General features: G+C 29.6%; 3 protein-coding genes across 11 annotated transcripts in view; 1 reads left to right on the top strand and 2 right to left on the bottom strand.

Annotated features, from left to right (window-relative positions):
* LOC106078920 (inhibitor of growth protein 3-like) overlaps positions 1-1,123 on the bottom strand; it is a 23,109-nt gene extending 21,986 nt beyond the window's left edge. Inside the window, exon 1 of one of the 2 annotated variants that reach the window (XM_056026494.1) lies at positions 974-1,123. Coding sequence is in view for 1 of the 2 variants with exons in the window: in XM_056026493.1 (XP_055882468.1) it covers positions 974-1,001 (28 nt within the window). In the remaining variant the exon portion in view is untranslated. The remainder of the gene's footprint in view (positions 1-973) is intronic. The other variant, XM_056026493.1, reaches the window with a different exon arrangement.
* Positions 854-17,792, top strand: LOC106078919 (aminomethyltransferase, mitochondrial-like). Of its 2 annotated transcripts, none has more exons than XM_056026492.1 (9): positions 854-874; positions 2,667-2,800; positions 5,174-5,274; positions 5,601-5,749; positions 6,775-6,853; positions 7,584-7,729; positions 12,625-12,811; positions 13,856-13,972; positions 15,744-17,792. In XM_056026492.1, the coding sequence occupies exons 2-9, from the start codon at positions 2,748-2,750 to the stop codon at positions 15,962-15,964; spliced, it is 1,053 nt and encodes a 350-aa protein (XP_055882467.1). In that variant the 5' UTR covers positions 854-874; positions 2,667-2,747; the 3' UTR covers positions 15,965-17,792. The 2 variants fall into 2 exon arrangements, with proteins under 2 accessions (XP_055882467.1, XP_013095461.2); XM_013240007.2 differs by lacking the exon at positions 854-874 and adding an exon at positions 1,204-1,565.
* Positions 16,564-19,786, bottom strand: part of LOC106078923 (phosphatidylcholine transfer protein-like) — a 10,571-nt gene continuing 7,348 nt past the window's right edge. For all 7 annotated transcript variants that reach the window (XM_056026499.1, XM_056026498.1, XM_056026502.1 and 4 more), the window contains exons 5-7: positions 19,546-19,717; positions 19,394-19,461; positions 16,564-18,565 (exon numbers count right to left, since the gene is read on the bottom strand). In XM_056026499.1, the coding sequence (XP_055882474.1) occupies positions 18,482-18,565; positions 19,394-19,461; positions 19,546-19,717 (324 nt within the window). In that variant the 3' untranslated portion in view covers positions 16,564-18,481. The remainder of the gene's footprint in view (positions 18,566-19,393; positions 19,462-19,545; positions 19,718-19,786) is intronic.

Here is a 19,786-nt window from a genome sequence, read left to right on the forward strand (position 1 = left end):
TCACATTTGACTAGAGTAACACCTTTAGTAAAATCACTAAATTTAGAAAGCCTTCAGGACAGAAGGCTCAAAAGTAAAGTAGCAATCATACATAAAACACTGAACCATAATCTTCAAATACAAAAACAAAATTTAATAAAATACTCTGAAAGACACAAAGATAAAGGCACATTCCTCGTCCCATATACTAGGACAAATTTGTACAAATACTCCTTCTTCCCTAGTGCTATTAGAGCATGGAATGGGTTGCCTGAGCTAGCCAGGAAAACCAGTGACTTGGCAGAATTTAAGTCATTGGTTAATATGCATGACTAAATGCATGACGCGTAGGACGTAATCATCTTCTTTTTTGAAGTAACGTCTGTATTATATAAGATAAGAAGATAACTAATTAAAACTAATTATAATATTATAAATAATAAAGAATAATATTAAAAAGTAATAAAGATATTAATTATTATTATTATTATTTATTATAATAATATTAATTAAATTTTATTAAAGTAATATATTTAATATAAATTAATTAAACATTTCATTTTATAGATCACATTGTCATTAGTAGGTAGATGTGCATGCAAAAATGAAGTAGACTATCACTATATTCAACTATATTGAGTCACAGTGTACAAACCATAAAGATCAACCCATGTTAATGGGGGTGGGGGGAGTTGGGGGGTGTAATAAATAATATTTAAAACAAATTTGTTTATGTAAAAGAGAAAGTAGCATACTTTACGTTTTTTTACGTTAATGTGTGATGCTTTTACACCCAAAAAAGACTTCGGATAATAATAAAATAATACTAATAATAGATCAAGACATCAAGATCTTATCTGGATTCTAGACTCCATCTATTTGGCTTAAAAAATAGGTCTAGATTATTCTAGAAACTATATCTACAGTCTAGCTGAGTCAAATTAAAATATTTCGAAGTGTAGTTATAAATTTAGATATAAAAATCGTAACTTACATTCCAGATAATCCTCCAGATAAAGCATTTTCGACTCTTTTAGTTAGGATGTTAATGCACAAGGAATGCGGCCATTAATTTAGACCAACTATGATTGGTTAACAGCTACAGTGAAAAATATATTTCGCAAAATAGATCTGCATTTGTGAATTGGTAACGAAAAAAAAAGTTTTAGCTCCCTATCCGCAAACGTAAATCTCTCTTCAACAATCATAACATATTAGATCTATATTCGTGATTTAAATTATTATTATTTATTACAAAAGGAATTTTTTGTGCCGTAGATATTAATGATCAATGGGCTATGGGTACCTTGTCTATAAAAAGATTTCAAATGACCCCCTGACCTAATCAGGTCATAGATCAAAAGTCACGACCATTTCAAAATAACAATAATAAAAACTGACCTGATTTGTGGGGCATGTGGCTCAGCTGTTCGGCTTTTTTTTTTTTTTCCCTTTTAATTGACGTGTAGCGTGAAAGTGCAAGGCGTGGAAAATAGAAAATGATGGTTGGAATTATTGGAAAATATAGACCATTTTGCTTTCATCATCTTTATAAAACTATCAAGTCTAATCGGTTTTCTTCCAAGGTAGATCTAGATTCTAGCTAGATATAAATGAAAATTTATAAAAACTCTATATTCTATATTATAAAGTCTAATTTAAAGTTAAAGCTATTAGATAATTAGTACTAGTCTAGACATCTATATAATAATAATATACAGTAAGTTATCTCTTCAATCATAATTAATATACAGTATGCATCTCTTTAATCAGGATCTAGACCTAGAATCTAGATCATATTCAATATTTGGTATTATCATCATCATGTTTGGGCTTTTTATTGTGACATTGTCTCATCTGTACAGAGTATACAAGTATAAATAATATTAACAGTAGATAATCATATCATAATCTAGCTACTGACTGTTAGTGTTACTGACAGTACTAGATCTATAGTTAATAGTAGATCTGTATATCTAAGTATATATTCATTTTATTATATTATATAATTATTATATAGTTTTATGTACATATCTAGATGCATACATGCATTCATCTCATTTCTATGAGATGAGTCATATGACTGACGAAGGCCATAACCAAAACAACTTAGATCTATATCCTACATACATGTAATAGTCCCACATTTACTCGACAGGGAGGATTACATACAATGTTGGATTACCAAATGTTGAATTAGATGTACTTCAAAGAATTTAACTGTATATGTCAAGAAAATTAGATTTATGATGTAATAGGATATTATTTAGTTATAAGACTTTGAAGGGTATAATATAACATTGACTAAAAGTAAAAATTTATTGATATAAAAAGTACAAAATATATCATTTCAGCTTTCACATATTGTACTAAATTACAATTATAAAAATATACGTATACTTACTAAAGTATATTGGCCTACATTAATTACTTCAACATGTTTCAGATTATGAAGTGTTGAATTATTAATAACAGTCAACTGTTAACAACTTAACTTATTAAATTTTATAATATTTGTTATTCTAGATCAAGCCTACAATTTACTATAATAATAGTTTTATAGTTTATTGACATTGGAAGTGGTTCTTCTTTTAAGTAATTGTCATAAGAGTGGAGTTAAAGAACCTTGAAACTCTAGGCCCACGGAAGCTAGCTTATATGCTTTTTTTTAAAACATTTTTCAACAGGCAGGGGAATTAAAGAGAACATGTCTTTATGATTTCCATGTAGCAGAAGGAGCAAAAATCGTTCCATTTGCTGGTTGGGAAATGCCTGTGCAATACAAATCTGGAATAATTAAGGAGCACCTTCATGTTAGAAAGTAAGCTTTGTGATAGTTTGATTTTAAACAGTATTGATCTTTTTAAGTAGTTCTGACAGGTATATTTAATTTATGGTGGTAGGCATGTCAAACTCATTAAGGTTTATGGGCCACATTAAAAACTTACTATGACCTGAAGGGCTGCAGCCAAAAATCAGTTGGAAAACTTAGCTTACAAGTTTTATGTAAATTAAAACAATACAATAGAATACAATAATGTTAGCTTAATTTGTAGTACTATTTTTCTCATTGAAAATTACTATGATTATGCATTATTTTTATTGTCCTGACATCTTTTCTGGGGTACAAGTTTATTAATGTCAGGTTGAAGTGTGTTAGCCACTGACACTTTCATCACTGCGGTGACAAATTTTGATCAGATAATCACGAACAGTGTGATGTTTTTGTAGCTTTCATTATGGAAAAGAATTGCTCACAAAGATCAATGCTTGCAAACATAGCAAGAGTTCTGGCCTGCAAATTTCCACAATTCCACTTACCGTTCAGGCAAATAACTACAATTTTGGTACCGCCACTTCTGTATACTTAGTTGTCAACAAAGAATCTGACTGCTATTCTATCAGCTCTAGCTGCACATTATCAGCAGCATTTTCGGGAGCAAATGAAAATGGGGATACAAACAACAAAAATTCTTGCTCATATGAATCATAGTCATGAAAATGGTAATTGAAAGCATCTAATAACGATTCCAGGTGTAGGACATATTTACCAAATGTTGCAGCCATATTTTATCGTTTTAGTTCCTGATGCATTGAGAAGTATTATCTTAATGTAGCTGGCTTTCGCTGCAGACTCACTCTTGTTTTTCAGTTTAACAAATACTGTTTGTTGCCTTTTTAAACTATTTTTCAATTCAAGTAGCTTGCCATCCCTCATTTTCCAGGTTAGTGTCATGCCGTTTGACATTGTACTCTTTAGGCACACTAATGCAGGAATTGCATATTAAGCAGTGAATCTTATTTGGTACCGATTTGCAGAAATAATATAACTTTCATCTTTTTTTAAATGATCTATTTTCATCCTTAATTTTTCTTTTATTAGCAGTTGTTGCTGTAGTTACTGATTCTTCGTCATTCTGGGAAATTAAATTGTCAGTAAACTAGTGTACATTGTCTTGTGACCGCAGACAGTACTGAATATACTGAATATACAGAGGTCCTAGTAGTCACTAAAATAAAATTATATTACAGTATTAATCACTGACAATTTTTCTGTAAGTCTAACTCTAACATATTGGCTTATTTATGATGTGATTAAAATTTATTTGTTTCCTAAAATCTGATCATTAAAGAATACTTATTAAGTTCAACAAAGTTGATTGTTACGTTCAAGTTTTTTTTTGTTTTTGTTTTTTCAGTAAATATTTTACCTGAAAATTAGTCTTGACTTCTAAACGCTGAATAATTAACATTATTTTGATAATTCTTGAGGTGGCCAAGCGGGCCATTTGCAAATTGGCAGTGTTTGACATGCCTGCTCTAGAGGTTTTAATTTTCTCTTTTTATTTTTTAGGCTTATAAAAAATGATTCTAGTTTAAGAATAAAAAATTCATTTAGAATGAACATAGAACTAAAGCCAATTTATTTTAAGTAGTCACTGTAAATATTTTAATAACTGCAGATCAGTCATACTTTGACATAATACTTTATTGATGGATGAAAAAGTGTTCTGGGCAAAATATGCCTATTATTAAATATACTAACTATTTCAAGTGTAACGTAGCATGGCTATCATCTAGTTTCTTATAGATTTACATTAGGTTTGGAATCCAAATTTAAATAACAAATGTTTTTTAAAGTTAGTCTGCTTAGTCTTTTTTTTTTCTGAAGTAGTGTTTTGTTGATAATTCAAAGCCTTTGGTGGTTCAAAAGAAAAGTGTCAGTCTGGACTAGCTGAGTGGTAGAAGCCTAAATTTTAAATATATAGTTATACATATATTGGGGTAAACAAATTTATATCATATATTTAGACACTCCTAAGCAGATTTGGGATTTGTTTTACTGGAAGTGGGCACGACATGGCCTAAAGTGTGCCGATGTGCCAAAAAACTAAAAACTCAAAAAACACAAACTCTTTTCTGCAAGTGATAGTAGCTCTTCATAGTTAATCTTCTGTTTATTATTTTTTATTATCAATTTCTATCTAATGGATAGCTGAAATGATGTGATCATGTTATATGTTCCTTTTTTGTTTTTTTTTTGCTGGTCATATATAAATAATTTAAGTCTTTAAAGGGCCTAAAATTCAAATGAATGTCTTATTTTATTCAAATTAGACCTATTAGATAATATGAGCGTTTGATTTATATCATCTCATTAATTATTTAAACTAAAAATTCAAATGTGTTTCAGAGAGGTTGGCATTTTTGATGTTTCCCACATGCTACAGACACGAGTTGATGGTAAAGACAGAAAGAAATTTATGGAAAGTTTGGTTGTTTTAGATGTGGAAGGTCAGTGTAAACAAGTGGGATAGAATTTAAAAGGTTTAAGTTGCATAACTGGAAATGTTTTCATTTATAATTAGTAATTCCTTGAATACAGATTATTTTGTATTTTTACTATGTGCCCTGTGTGGCATTGTGCAGACAGCATTCTCCAAAGTTATTTGATCCGGACTTCTCAGCAATGCATCAATGCTAATCATTTCTTTTTTTTTCATCCAGGAGATGATGGCATAGTTCCTTATTTCCTTTTGTTGTTTTTATGTTTCCAGCATTGTGTATCCCTCATTTAAAATGTTTGACTTGCAAAATAGGTTTAATTTTTTTTTCTCTAGATTTGAAACCTAATCAGGGCTCTCTAACTGTGTTTACCAACGAGAAAGGTGGAATCATTGATGATTTGATAGTCAGCAACACCAGTGAAGGCTATTTATATGTTGTTTCCAATGCAGGCTGTGCAGATAAAGATATGGCTCACATGAAAGTAGGTACTCATTTGTAAAACAATAATTTTCTTGGTGGGTGATTGAAACTTTGTTATCATTCTTTTTTTTTAGCGAGTAACATTGTTTGTGTTATGTAGCTGTGTAACAGAATTTTACATCTTCAAATGCTGCAAGGATAATGTTGGCTAGCAGTGTTTGTAATCACACACACACTTATAAGAAGATGCAAACTTCAGCTTAGTTCTAACTGCCTAATTTATTGAACTTGAATGAGTAGTTTACTTCAAGAAGTTGGTGAATACACTGACAAGAAGCACATATCTAAATTAACAGACTATCAAGTACTAGAATGAGATTAAGACTGAAAGACGAACTGTAAAACTTAATGTATATTCTCCAATGTGCTATTATTTATTGATTTTCTTAATCCTTGTTCTTTGGTCAGTGACTTTGTTTTTGCAATCCAAATTTTTGATACATGTGTGTGAATGATTTGTTGAGAATCAACTGTTGGTCAACAAGTTGTCAGTGAACAAGTTGTCTTTTAGCCAGTTGTTGGTGAGCGATATGTGAACAAATAGTCATGTGAATTAAATGTTGGGTGAATGAATAGTCTGGTAAACAAATAGTCATGAATGATTTGTTGGTGATCGATATGTCAGTGAATAATTTGTCTTGTACCCACTAAATCCAAACACAGGAATAGCTACACTCTGCCAACACCTGCAATGCTCCTGATTCAAAACTGTCTTTCCATTCCTTTAGGCACATGTGGAGAGACAGGAACTGCTTTGTGGGCAACATCGTTCCAACCATAGCTGATACACAGGCTTTCTTCTACTTTTTATGAAATGAATCTTAACCACTCGGAGACTAAAATAATGCTGTCTAAATAATTCAACACTTTTAAACATTGTATGTAATAGGAAGAAATAAAGAAGCGCTGACGTTTAAATAATTATTAAAACTATATTTACTGTAAAAACTTCCAGCCCTCTTAAAAATATCAATAAAATTTAGACAAATTATTCCATACATGTTTTTTCTTCTTCTTTCTTTACAGGCCAAAGAAGCTGAATTTCAAAAAAATGGCTTGGATGTTAAATTGACAACAATAGAAACAGCTTTACTTGCAGTACAAGGTAGTTGACTAATTGATTTGTTGTATAGCACAGTGTTTACATTTAAATAACAAATGGCTACCTGGTCATGTGGTATGTCCTCTGGACTGGCATATTGATGGACCTGGGTTAAAAGCCTGCTTGTCACCAGGATGTCATCTTCAGTTCTGAAGGAACAGCTGAAATAAGTAAAACAAAAACCTATTTTGGGTTTGAATCCTGATGGGAAACCAAGGGTTTTCATTCCAGAATGGAAAAAATTTATTTAAATGTGGCTGTTAATTGTGCTGACCATACCTAAAGAAAAGAGTAAACTTTAAGCATTACTTATAATAATATTAGAATATTAAGATGATATTGAGATTATGAAACTTCATTTGTAATAGTGGAAGCATTGAAATTTTATTGAATAAAATTAATTACTTTAATTCACAATATACTAACCAGACCTTCAAGTGGTTAACTTTAATATTTATTATTATAGGAAATGGTGTCAAAAGTTAAATATCGACTTTTGAAAGGAGATTCTGAATGTGTATTTTGATGTGGACAAAATCAATAATAAAAGTAATGCTTGACTGGGTAGTTCATTGATATTTCTCAAAATTTTAAGCATATTTAAAAGTTGTTTTATTTTCTGACAAAGTAAATCTAGATAATTTTTTTAATAATGACTTTATTACAATCTTTGGTACTCAAGTTACAATAATTTTTAGCAGTATTCTACATGATATAATTTACCTATTTTTAGGTCCCAGTATGAAAAAGGTTTTACAACCTGGTTTGGATTTTGATTTGAATAGTCTTCCTTTTATGACAACTATCTCTGCAAAAGTTTTTGGGGCAGAAGGCTGCAGAGTAACACGTTGTGGCTACACTGGAGAAGATGGTGTTGAGGTAGATTCATTACTTTAAATTGGTCTCTAATTAGATTTTATTACTCTTTTTAAAAGGAGCATGTAAGTTATATAAATGAACATTAACAACTATTTCAACACCTGAATATGTGTAGGATGAAAAAGTACCTGTACATTGTAAAATAAGATCCTTAAAATCTTAATCTTGCTACATGAAAATATTGTTGCTATTTATTATGGACACATAGATGCACAATAGTAGCTCATATACCAACTGTTTCAAAGAATATCTGTGAAAAAAAAAATTAAAGGTTTGGATATGGTTCTTAATAAAACAGATTAAAATTTGTAGATAGTCATGTTTGTTTTTTTTTTCATTTCAATTCTTAGTGCAGCATGTGCTATCATTATTATTTAATGCTTTTCATCCATTTGCTTTTTTATCCACATTTCCAATATCATTCATATTCTTCTTTACCTTTTCATTTTCTTGAATCCATTGAATTCCATGAAATAGATCTACTATTTAGAGACATTTGTCAATGAATACTTCATTTTAAGCTTTTTAACAAAATACTTGTATTTGATGGTCATCAAAAGAATTGTTGGGAAAATTATTTTTTTTTATTGAATGTATGATTTCAGCTGTAATGGTTTAATGTATTGCTATTTGATTTGTGGCTTGAGACTAAGTCATAACACAAGAAATTCTTAGTGCAGCATGTGCTATCATTATTATTTAATGCTTTTCATCCATTTGCTTTTTTATCCACATTTCCAATATCATTCATATTCTTCTTTACCTTTTCATTTTCTTGAATCCATTGAATTCCATGAAATGGATCTACTATTTAGAGACATTTGTCAATGAATTCTTCATTTTAAGCTTTTTAACAAAATACTTGTATTTGATGGTCATCAAAAGAATTGTTGGGAAAATTATTTTTTTTTTATTGAATGTATGATTTCAGCTGTAATGGTTTAATGTATTGCTATTTGATTTGTGGCTTGAGACTAAGTCATAACACAAGAAATTCTTAGTGCAGCATGTGCTATCATTATTATTTAATGCTTTTCATCCATTTGCTTTTTTATCCACATTTCCAATATCATTCATATTCTTCTTTACCTTTTCATTTTCTTGAATCCATTGAATTCCATGAAATAGATCTACTATTTAGAGACATTTGTCAATGAATACTTCATTTTAAGCTTTTTAACAAAATACTTGTATTTGATGGTCATCAAAAGAATTGTTGGGAAAATTATTTTTTTTTATTGAATGTATGATTTCAGCTGTAATGGTTTAATGTATTGCTATTTGATTTGTGGCTTGAGACTAAGTCATAACACAAGAAATTCTTAGTGCAGCATGTGCTATCATTATTATTTAATGCTTTTCATCCATTTGCTTTTTTATCCACATTTCCAATATCATTCATATTCTTCTTTACCTTTTCATTTTCTTGAATCCATTGAATTCCATGAAATGGATCTACTATTTAGAGACATTTGTCAATGAATTCTTCATTTTAAGCTTTTTAACAAAATACTTGTATTTGATGGTCATCAAAAGAATTGTTGGGAAAATTATTTTTTTTTTATTGAATGTATGATTTCAGCTGTAATGGTTTAATGTATTGCTATTTGATTTGTGGCTTGAGACTAAGTCATAACACAAGAAATTCTTAGTGCAGCATGTGCTATCATTATTATTTAATGCTTTTCATCCATTTGCTTTTTTATCCACATTTCCAATATCATTCATATTCTTCTTTACCTTTTCATTTTCTTGAATCCATTGAATTCCATGAAATGGATCTACTATTTAGAGACATTTGTCAATGAATTCTTCATTTTAAGCTTTTTAACAAAATACTTGTATTTGATGGTCATCAAAAGAATTGTTGGGAAAATTTATTTTTTTTATATTGAATGTATGATTTCAGCTGTAATGGTTTAATGTATTGCTATTTGATTTGTGGCTTGAGACTAAGTCATAACACAAGAAATTCTTAGTGCAGCATGTGCTATCATTATTATTTAATGCTTTTCATCCATTTGCTTTTTTATCCACATTTCCAATATCATTCATATTCTTCTTTACCTTTTCATTTTCTTGAATCCATTGAATTCCATGAAATGGATCTACTATTTAGAGACATTTGTCAATGAATTCTTCATTTTAAGCTTTTTAACAAAATACTTGTATTTGATGGTCATCAAAAGAATTGTTGGGAAAATTATTTTTTTTTTATTGAATGTATGATTTCAGCTGTAATGGTTTAATGTATTGCTATTTGATTTGTGGCTTGAGACTAAGTCATAACACAAGAAATTCTTAGTGCAGCATGTGCTATCATTATTATTTAATGCTTTTCATCCATTTGCTTTTTTATCCACATTTCCAATATCATTCATATTCTTCTTTACCTTTTCATTTTCTTGAATCCATTGAATTCCATGAAATGGATCTACTATTTAGAGACATTTGTCAATGAATTCTTCATTTTAAGCTTTTTAACAAAATACTTGTATTTGATGGTCATCAAAAGAATTGTTGGGAAAATTTATTTTTTTTATATTGAATGTATGATTTCAGCTGTAATGGTTTAATGTATTGCTATTTGATTTGTGGCTTGAGACTAAGTCATAACACAAGAAATTCTTAGTGCAGCATGTGCTATCATTATTATTTAATGCTTTTCATCCATTTGCTTTTTTATCCACATTTCCAATATCATTCATATTCTTCTTTACCTTTTCATTTTCTTGAATCCATTGAATTCCATGAAATGGATCTACTATTTAGAGACATTTGTCAATGAATTCTTCATTTTAAGCTTTTTAACAAAATACTTGTATTTGATGGTCATCAAAAGAATTGTTGGGAAAATTATTTTTTTTTTATTGAATGTATGATTTCAGCTGTAATGGTTTAATGTATTGCTATTTGATTTGTGGCTTGAGACTAAGTCATAACACAAGAAATTCTTAGTGCAGCATGTGCTATCATTATTATTTAATGCTTTTCATCCATTTGCTTTTTTATCCACATTTCCAATATCATTCATATTCTTCTTTACCTTTTCATTTTCTTGAATCCATTGAATTCCATGAAATGGATCTACTATTTAGAGACATTTGTCAATGAATTCTTCATTTTAAGCTTTTTAACAAAATACTTGTATTTGATGGTCATCAAAAGAATTGTTGGGAAAATTTATTTTTTTTATATTGAATGTATGATTTCAGCTGTAATGGTTTAATGTATTGCTATTTGATTTGTGGCTTGAGACTAAGTCATAACACAAGAAATTCTTAGTGCAGCATGTGCTATCATTATTATTTAATGCTTTTCATCCATTTGCTTTTTTATCCACATTTCCAATATCATTCATATTCTTCTTTACCTTTTCATTTTCTTGAATCCATTGAATTCCATGAAATGGATCTACTATTTAGAGACATTTGTCAATGAATTCTTCATTTTAAGCTTTTTAACAAAATACTTGTATTTGATGGTCATCAAAAGAATTGTTGGGAAAATTATTTTTTTTTTATTGAATGTATGATTTCAGCTGTAATGGTTTAATGTATTGCTATTTGATTTGTGGCTTGAGACTAAGTCATAACACAAGAAATTCTTAGTGCAGCATGTGCTATCATTATTATTTAATGCTTTTCATCCATTTGCTTTTTTATCCACATTTCCAATATCATTCATATTCTTCTTTACCTTTTCATTTTCTTGAATCCATTGAATTCCATGAAATGGATCTACTATTTAGAGACATTTGTCAATGAATTCTTCATTTTAAGCTTTTTAACAAAATACTTGTATTTGATGGTCATCAAAAGAATTGTTGGGAAAATTATTTTTTTTTTATTGAATGTATGATTTCAGCTGTAATGGTTTAATGTATTGCTATTTGATTTGTGGCTTGAGACTAAGTCATAACACAAGAAATTCTTAGTGCAGCATGTGCTATCATTATTATTTAATGCTTTTCATCCATTTGCTTTTTTATCCACATTTCCAATATCATTCATATTCTTCTTTACCTTTTCATTTTCTTGAATCCATTGAATTCCATGAAATGGATCTACTATTTAGAGACATTTGTCAATGAATTCTTCATTTTAAGCTTTTTAACAAAATACTTGTATTTGATGGTCATCAAAAGAATTGTTGGGAAAATTTTTTTTTTTTATATTGAATGTATGATTTCAGCTGTAATGGTTTAATGTATTGCTATTTGATTTGTGGCTTGAGACTAAGTCATAACACAAGAAATTCTTAGTGCAGCATGTGCTATCATTATTATTTAATGCTTTTCATCCATTTGCTTTTTTATCCACATTTCCAATATCATTCATATTCTTCTTTACCTTTTCATTTTCTTGAATCCATTGAATTCCATGAAATGGATCTACTATTTAGAGACATTTGTCAATGAATTCTTCATTTTAAGCTTTTTAACAAAATACTTGTATTTGATGGTCATCAAAAGAATTGTTGGGAAAATTTTTTTTTTTTATTGAATGTATGATTTCAGCTGTAATGGTTTAATGTATTGCTATTTGATTTGTGGCTTGAGACTAAGTCATAACACAAGAAATTTAGTTGTAAATAAGCTCACCTATGCTTGTAAGCTTAGACCGAACAGGCAAGTGTGCTTTTCCATGTTCAGCATTACCTCACTCGAAATTCTATCAATGACTATGAAAAGTGGGATATGAGAGGGATATGAAAGAGCCATTGAATGCATCTTAGCCTAAACAATTATCTGTTTATGGTTAAATGAACAAACAGAAAGCAAGAAATGGCCAATACACAATATTCTTCCAAGGTACAAATGAAAAGCACCAATGTTTTTAGTGTGTATAAACTTTTTGATAGGAATAAAACAATTTTTTATTTATTGTTCATAGATTTCCATTCCATCCAATTGTGCTGTTGATGTTCTGTCTTCACTGATGTCATCACCTAAAGCTCCTGTTCAGTTGATTGGTCTAGGTGCCAGAGACAGTCTTAGGTTGGAAGCTGGTCTCTGTCTGTACGGGAATGATATTGATGAGACAACAACACCTGTGGAAGCCAATCTGACATGGCTTGTTAGTGAGTGCTCAAATTTGTATTGTTTTTGTCCTAAGATGTGCTTCCCATTAATGGTTTAGTTATTTGGATCAAGAGTTTTAACTTTCAGTGTACATGGTGTCACAGTATGTTGGGCTTAAACATTATTGCTTTTTAATAAATAGTTCAATAATGCCATTTAAAACTTATAACCTTTAAAAAACATGTTGCCAGAAAATAGTTGTATAAATTTAATTTTCTATTTCTATTCTGTATTTTTTTTACTTTTTATTTAGAACATAGTCTAATTAGTTTACAAGAGTATTGCACTTGAAGAATGGATCTGATTTAAATTTTAACATATTAAAAAATACTACCTGTTATTACATTTCTGTTGTTAATAAATTTACAAAACTAAACTAGATCTATTATGTAAAATAAACAAGGTTACAAAGACAGTTTGTGTGGAAATACAAACTCAAAATCGCCCCCAAAGTGGTCCACCCAGGCATGTAAAAAGGCAGGTTTCAATATTTTCAGAAAGAATATCAGAATGAAATTCTATCAAAGACAAAAGACAGAGAAGAATGGAGAAAGAGGGTTGGCAGATCTTGTGTGGTGCCCCAGCAGACCAAAGAGATAGGTGAAAGTGAATGTGAAGTTACATGTGAACCTGGCCTGATGTCTTAGAATAAATATCTTATTCTTGTTTTGTAAAGGGTCAATCTTTTATTCAAATCCTCAAGAAAAAACATTTCCTTACAAAAATATTTTTTCCTATCTCCCCTAATAAAGAGTGTTTGTTACTATTAATAGTGAATAGTTGTAAAAGTGGTGTATTTTTATGAAAAACTGCTTGCATAAGTGATTTAAAAAATTAAATTTTTCACTTTTAGAAAAGTAAAAAGTAGCCATTGCATCAGAACTTTGAATGGTCTAAAATATTATGATGTTGGATTTTCACTATCTTTTCTAGTTTACGAGATCTTTTCCCCTTTCGTGGGCTGCTAAAAATGTCACATTTTCACTAGTGTAGAAGCATAAAATATAAACTTTAATTTTTTTTTTCATTTCTTTTCAATTAAGGCAAAGGTCGCAGGGCAAAAGCTGACTTTCCAGGAGCTGAAATAATTCTTCAACAGATCAAGTCTAAACCCACAAAAAGAAGAGTGGGCTTCACATCTACTGGGATACCAGTGAGAGGTTAGTTGTTATCATTTTGTTATTGTATCTACTTTAACTTAGCTCTACTTTAGCCTTCTGTTTTTACTTAGAGCTGTTGCAATGAATAGTAAAAGTCGATTTGATGCTAAGTATAAATGATGGTCTGATGCTAAGTGTAAAAGTTGGTCTGTTGCTAAGTGTAAAAGTTGATCTGAGGCTAAGTGTAAAAGTTGGTCTGATGCTAAATGTAAAAGTTGATCTGTTGCTAAGTGTAAAAGTTGATCTGATGCTAAGTGTAAAAGTTGATCTGATGCTAAGTGTAAAAGTTGATCTGATGCTAAGTGTGAGTGACTATGAAGCTTTCTTTCACTCTTCTTTCACTCCCGCAATCTCCTCTTTTTCTTGGCATTCAAATTAAAACCTGTATCCTGAGTAAGTTCTTTTGGTCTTTAAATATGTTGAAGAACCATCCTCCTGATATCCAAATGGTTTAGAAACTCTTTAACATGTATCATACTAAGTATTATTCTCATTGGCAGTCAGCAACAAACTCTTTTTCATAAAACTACAGCTGTATGATTCAAGTGTTCTTAAAATAACTTCAGTCATTTTTTAATCTAGTTTTGTTTAGAATTTCTTTTTTCAAATGCCATTTTGAACTAGTAAGAATGTTTTTGTTTAATTGCATCCTTGTACGTTTTTATAGAAGAAATTCGGCTCATTAATGTTATTTTATATACTTTTTTCTTCATATTTTCAATTTGAAATAGAACCTAAAGATAAATTTATTAGTTGTTTTTAATGCCAGTTTTGAATACTTTTCTATTTTTACAAAGCTTATATCAACTCACTATGCCTGTCTGGTAAAAAGTTTGTACACAATATTTCTCCCACACCCAATTTCGGATCAAGCTGAAATTTTGCACAAATATTTATTTTACCTGACAACACAAGAATCAATTTAAAAAATTAACCAATTAGCTAATTAACTATTGGTAATTATTTTGTTTGGTATCAAACAAGGGAAAAAAATTGTACTTGACATGTGGTATAAGTGGAATTAGTCCCCTTATACTTTGTGTAGAGAATTAGCTCTTTCTCTCCTAATTGACGATGCCAACGTTGACTTGACTCCCATTAAACTAAATTGGTTTTTGGATTGAAAAACTTTAATTTGTGTTGTGTAAAAAGAGCATGCATTGTCCTATAACTCAATACGAAATATAACATTTTCTGATAACAAACAAAAAAGTTATTGAAGCTTATTCCTAACAGGATAGTGTGAAATACAAATGAGCAAATCGAATAATACTATCGGAATGAGAAAAATAATTACAGAGAGAAAGAGTTAGGTCATTTGAAACTAACAATAGATAATTATAAAAAATTATATTCTTTATAAGCACTTCGCTAGCTCAGTTGTTAGTGTATTGGCTTGAGCCCTCAAGTTCAAATTGTACAACTTTTTTTTTTTACAAAATGCATTTATAAAGTGATCACAGTTACATTCACCCAGATGCCCTCCTTCTTTCTTCCCTCCCCCCTTCTCCCAACTGGTCCAGAAAAGTGATGGGATCATTGAGAAACTAAAAGCATGAAAATTGGCTAAAGAAAAACAATTGGTAAAACTATTTCTAATCACACGTATTAATTATTGTTAGTCTAGATCTGTTACAAATTTAATTAAATGACTGATCCAAACTAATTGATACAATTACGCCTAATATATAAGTATAAGATTTAATTTTTTTTTTAAAGCATTTTTAATATATTTATTATACACAATTGAATAGTAAGATTTTTTTTGTAGGTCATGCCAAAATTTACTCTCAAGATGGAAAAGAGTTGATAGGTGAAGTGACCAGTGGATGTCCGTCACCTTCCCTCAACATCAATGTTTCCATGGGCTATGTCAAGACAGCCTATGCCAAGAATGGCACCAAGGTCAAAATTGAAGTGCGTCAGAAAATGATAGATGCTGATGTGACAAAGTTGCCTTTTGTTCCTTCTAATTATTTCATTCCAAGCTAATGCTTTTCTTTATGAGTTATAATTTTTTTAAAAATTATATTTAATAAAAATGAATGTTGTCCCAAATTTAAAAAAATACTTTTTTTTGGATCTGATTTTTTTGGTTATAACTTGGTGTTACTTTTACAAAAATGTGTGTTTGAATTGTTATGAAAAATAGATATTTCACTCATTCAGAGTATTACCAATAGTAATCAGTATTGTTGAATGATGTTATGATCAAGACATATTTTGTCATTGTTTCCCAGGTTTTTTCTATACATAGAAAACTGTTTGTGTTTGAAAAATGTAAAATGCTAAAAACTTGTATGTGTACATAGTAGATCTAGGACTTCAGTATTAAATGTGCATATGAATAAGCTTCAAAAGGATATACATTATTGATACTATTAAATGTACAGATAAGCTGATGTGAAGTTTGTATTTGGTCTATGTTTAATATTATATTTCCTAAGCAATAAAGTAGCATTTTAAGACATCTTATAAATTACAGGTATAGATCAACTTACAACCATTGTGAATTACAACCATTTGACGTTAAGATCCCAATCACACCTTAATAAATCTAGAACAAGTATTAAATACAAAACGTCATCCAATAGTTGTGTAAAGTTCTTTATTTTGTATATTTTGCAATTATTAAACCAGTTGCAATAGTAATGCAGTGTTTTATTTCAACTAGACAAATAGTTATAAGAAACAAAGTGGTGTAGAGATAATACAAAACACATTGTATTAAATAAAACAAAAATTATGACATACCACAAAAAAAAAAACAGGATATTATGACAACATAAGCTTTTGATACCTATTTCTTAAACTGTATTGTATAGTGCCCTACTCTACTAGTTGAGCATTAGTTGTACAAAAAAAGTATTTCATAGTTCATCTAAGTAAAAACAATATGCTATCCTTATTAGGTAAATTAAATATAGCATTAATATAATTAGTTTAAAATGTCTTTCTTTTTTCCAAAAATTCTGGAAACTACTGTCATTATTTTTTTTTCTTCCTTATTTGATATTATTGAAGCTTTCCATTTTAGAAAATTTTATATTCTACTGTTTCATATTTCAAAGTTCTTGTTATTAATACAATGTTTACTAAGTGTAATAGAGATTTGTGCGGAGAATATGAATGTTATGATCATGCTTTGTTTCTACCTCTTATTTTGTTTTTGTGTAATTTTAATGCAGTAAATGATTAAATACATCATATTGAATTTATTTATTATTAAAAATAACCAAGTGGAAATGTTTGTGTTGAAAATAAAAGCAAATTATTTAATGCAGATTTAACATTTCCTTTACTAAATTGTTGTATATTGCCCTTAATGACAAATATTTCACTGACTTACATAAATCCCTTGGCAAAGGGCATGAAACAATGTGTTACAGAATGATACTTTTATTTCAATTTTATCATAATAATTCATAGCAAATGAACTTTTTGAAAGATTAATGAAGCATAATAAATAATATCACATAAAACTGAGAGCAATATTGACATGAAAAACAAATGATATGACCTGACATTTTGTGAAACACTTTACAATCAAGGAACTGATAGGACCTGACATTCTGTGAAACACTTCAGACTCTAGGAACTGGCAAGAATTTTTAATTCTTACATCTAATTGAACTAATGATTCAATACATCCATGTATTTGTATTCAAATATATTACAGTGAATTTAGTGTGCGTGACTGTTTTGATCTTATTTGATCTATTTGTAATAGTAAACATTTTACCATTTGTTATTTAAATGCCTAGAAACATTTTTATTTAATAAATTAGAGAGTAAATTCTTGACATAAAAAAAAAAAAAAGCATTCTTTGAGATTTTGTTTTTAGGTTGAGCATATGTCACTTCCCTCAACAATACTGAAAGTGAATCAATCGTAACCAATCGTATTACTTCATTCTTACAGTGGCTGTTAGGCTTAGTGATGGCCAAGTCACAGCTATTATGGTCACTGTTACAGTTATATAGATCTAAAAGTATTAAGATAACCAACTTTAGAAAAAAAAGTAACATTTTCATGCACACCCCTCCCTGCCAAAAAGTAAATAGGCTGCAAGTCCAATTGATGTTAACAACCTGGTAGATATACATAGGCTACACATTGAAGCGATTCGGACATCACAAAGAAACCTGTAAAAAATCTGACCGTTTTGGATGCACAGAAAAATTATGTCAGAAAAACATCAAATACCAGTACTAAGCTACTATTGAAAATAAAATGAAAAGAATAATATATTCCTTTATCAGTAACTTAAAACACATCAAAAATTGTCTAAACTGTCAAAGTTTCCCTTTAAAAGAAAATCCAAAAATATAGAGTTCAAAAACAATTAAATATTTTACATCTAATAAAAAAAAAAACACTTCTAAAAATAAAGAATATATGATGAAAAACTTAAAATTAGTGCATCCTTTAACAACTAGTGTGTAAAATATATCACAGAAATGTTATTAACAAAAAAATAAAAAATCTGCAACTAGAAAATACAAAAATCAGCTTCCTTTCTTTGATTCTAAATATTTTGTATAATCTCTGCATGCTGCCTGCATCATTGTCAAGAACTGCGGGACACCAGTCTGTCAGATTAAATACAAAACAGTTTTAGACCAAATCAAAACTCAAAGTATAAATTATTTCATTTGTTTGATTGAATAGCATTTAATTAAGGGATTACTTGAGAGAGAAATAGTTGATTTTGGGGGAATGTTTTTTTTTTAATTTTGTTTATATGAATTATTTGAAGAATGGGCTATACAGATTAAAAGTGTTAGGAGCGTTTTTTCATATATAATTATATCAGGAAAGTTATGAAAGACAATATCATCATCATCAAACTCTGAGTGATAGTTGAAGAGAAGTGTTAATTTAAGAGACTCAATTATCCTGTTTATAAGACTTGGATAGAAACCCTGCAATGTTTAATGTTTCTAGGTATGTTTCCCCACAAATCAAGAGCTTGTGGTTTCTCAAACCTCTCCAATCAGAATCGGGTAAATCTGAGACAGGCATGAAGAATATGTCATATGGTTTCCTTTCCTCTTAGCAGTGGGGGCACCATACACAAATTCATAAAAGATAATAAAATGGTTCCAGTAGATATGAAATACACAAACTCGCAGCTTAATTGCATTCTCAACAGTCAACTTAGAACTTTTTCATTGATACATTTTAGAGAACGATGTGGTATTTTTTTTTTGGGGGGGGGGGGGGGGGGGGACCATAATTAACATTAGGCACCTATTGTGCTCTTGAGAAGAGAATGTGCACATTTTTTTTTTTTTTTCCATTAAAAAAAGTAGTTAAGTTACAGACAAATCAAAAACATTGATACTTTTTCTATTCAGAGATTTATAGCTTCTTTATTAGGCCTTTACTTATATATTATTTTTATGATATATATTTACCTTTGCAGCCCAATTAATCAACCACGTTGGAATGTTGCCCTTTGGATTGTCATAGTAGTGCATGAACGCTTTTGAAAACAAAAACAAATATTTTAAAATAAGATAACTTAAGTGTATCTTTAGGCTAAAAATTACACATACTTTCATCTTACCTTTGGTCCCTTGTTTGCCATTGGAACACAATACAGCACTCTGCAGATAGTCATCCACTCTAACAATACCACTTCTTTCTGGGACTGATGGTGTATTCACAGACTTGGCCATGACTGCCCAAATCTTCAGGCCATTTTTCTCCACAATCTTGAGTTCCCTTCCATAAATATACTAGAGTTGGAATTAAGATTCAAACGTATGTAAGCGTCTATCATTAACCAGTATGTCAGAAGGGTGTGA

The sequence above is a fragment of the Biomphalaria glabrata genome, chromosome 4 (assembly GCF_947242115.1).
Source record: "Biomphalaria glabrata chromosome 4, xgBioGlab47.1, whole genome shotgun sequence".
Taxonomy (NCBI): domain Eukaryota; kingdom Metazoa; phylum Mollusca; class Gastropoda; family Planorbidae; genus Biomphalaria; species Biomphalaria glabrata.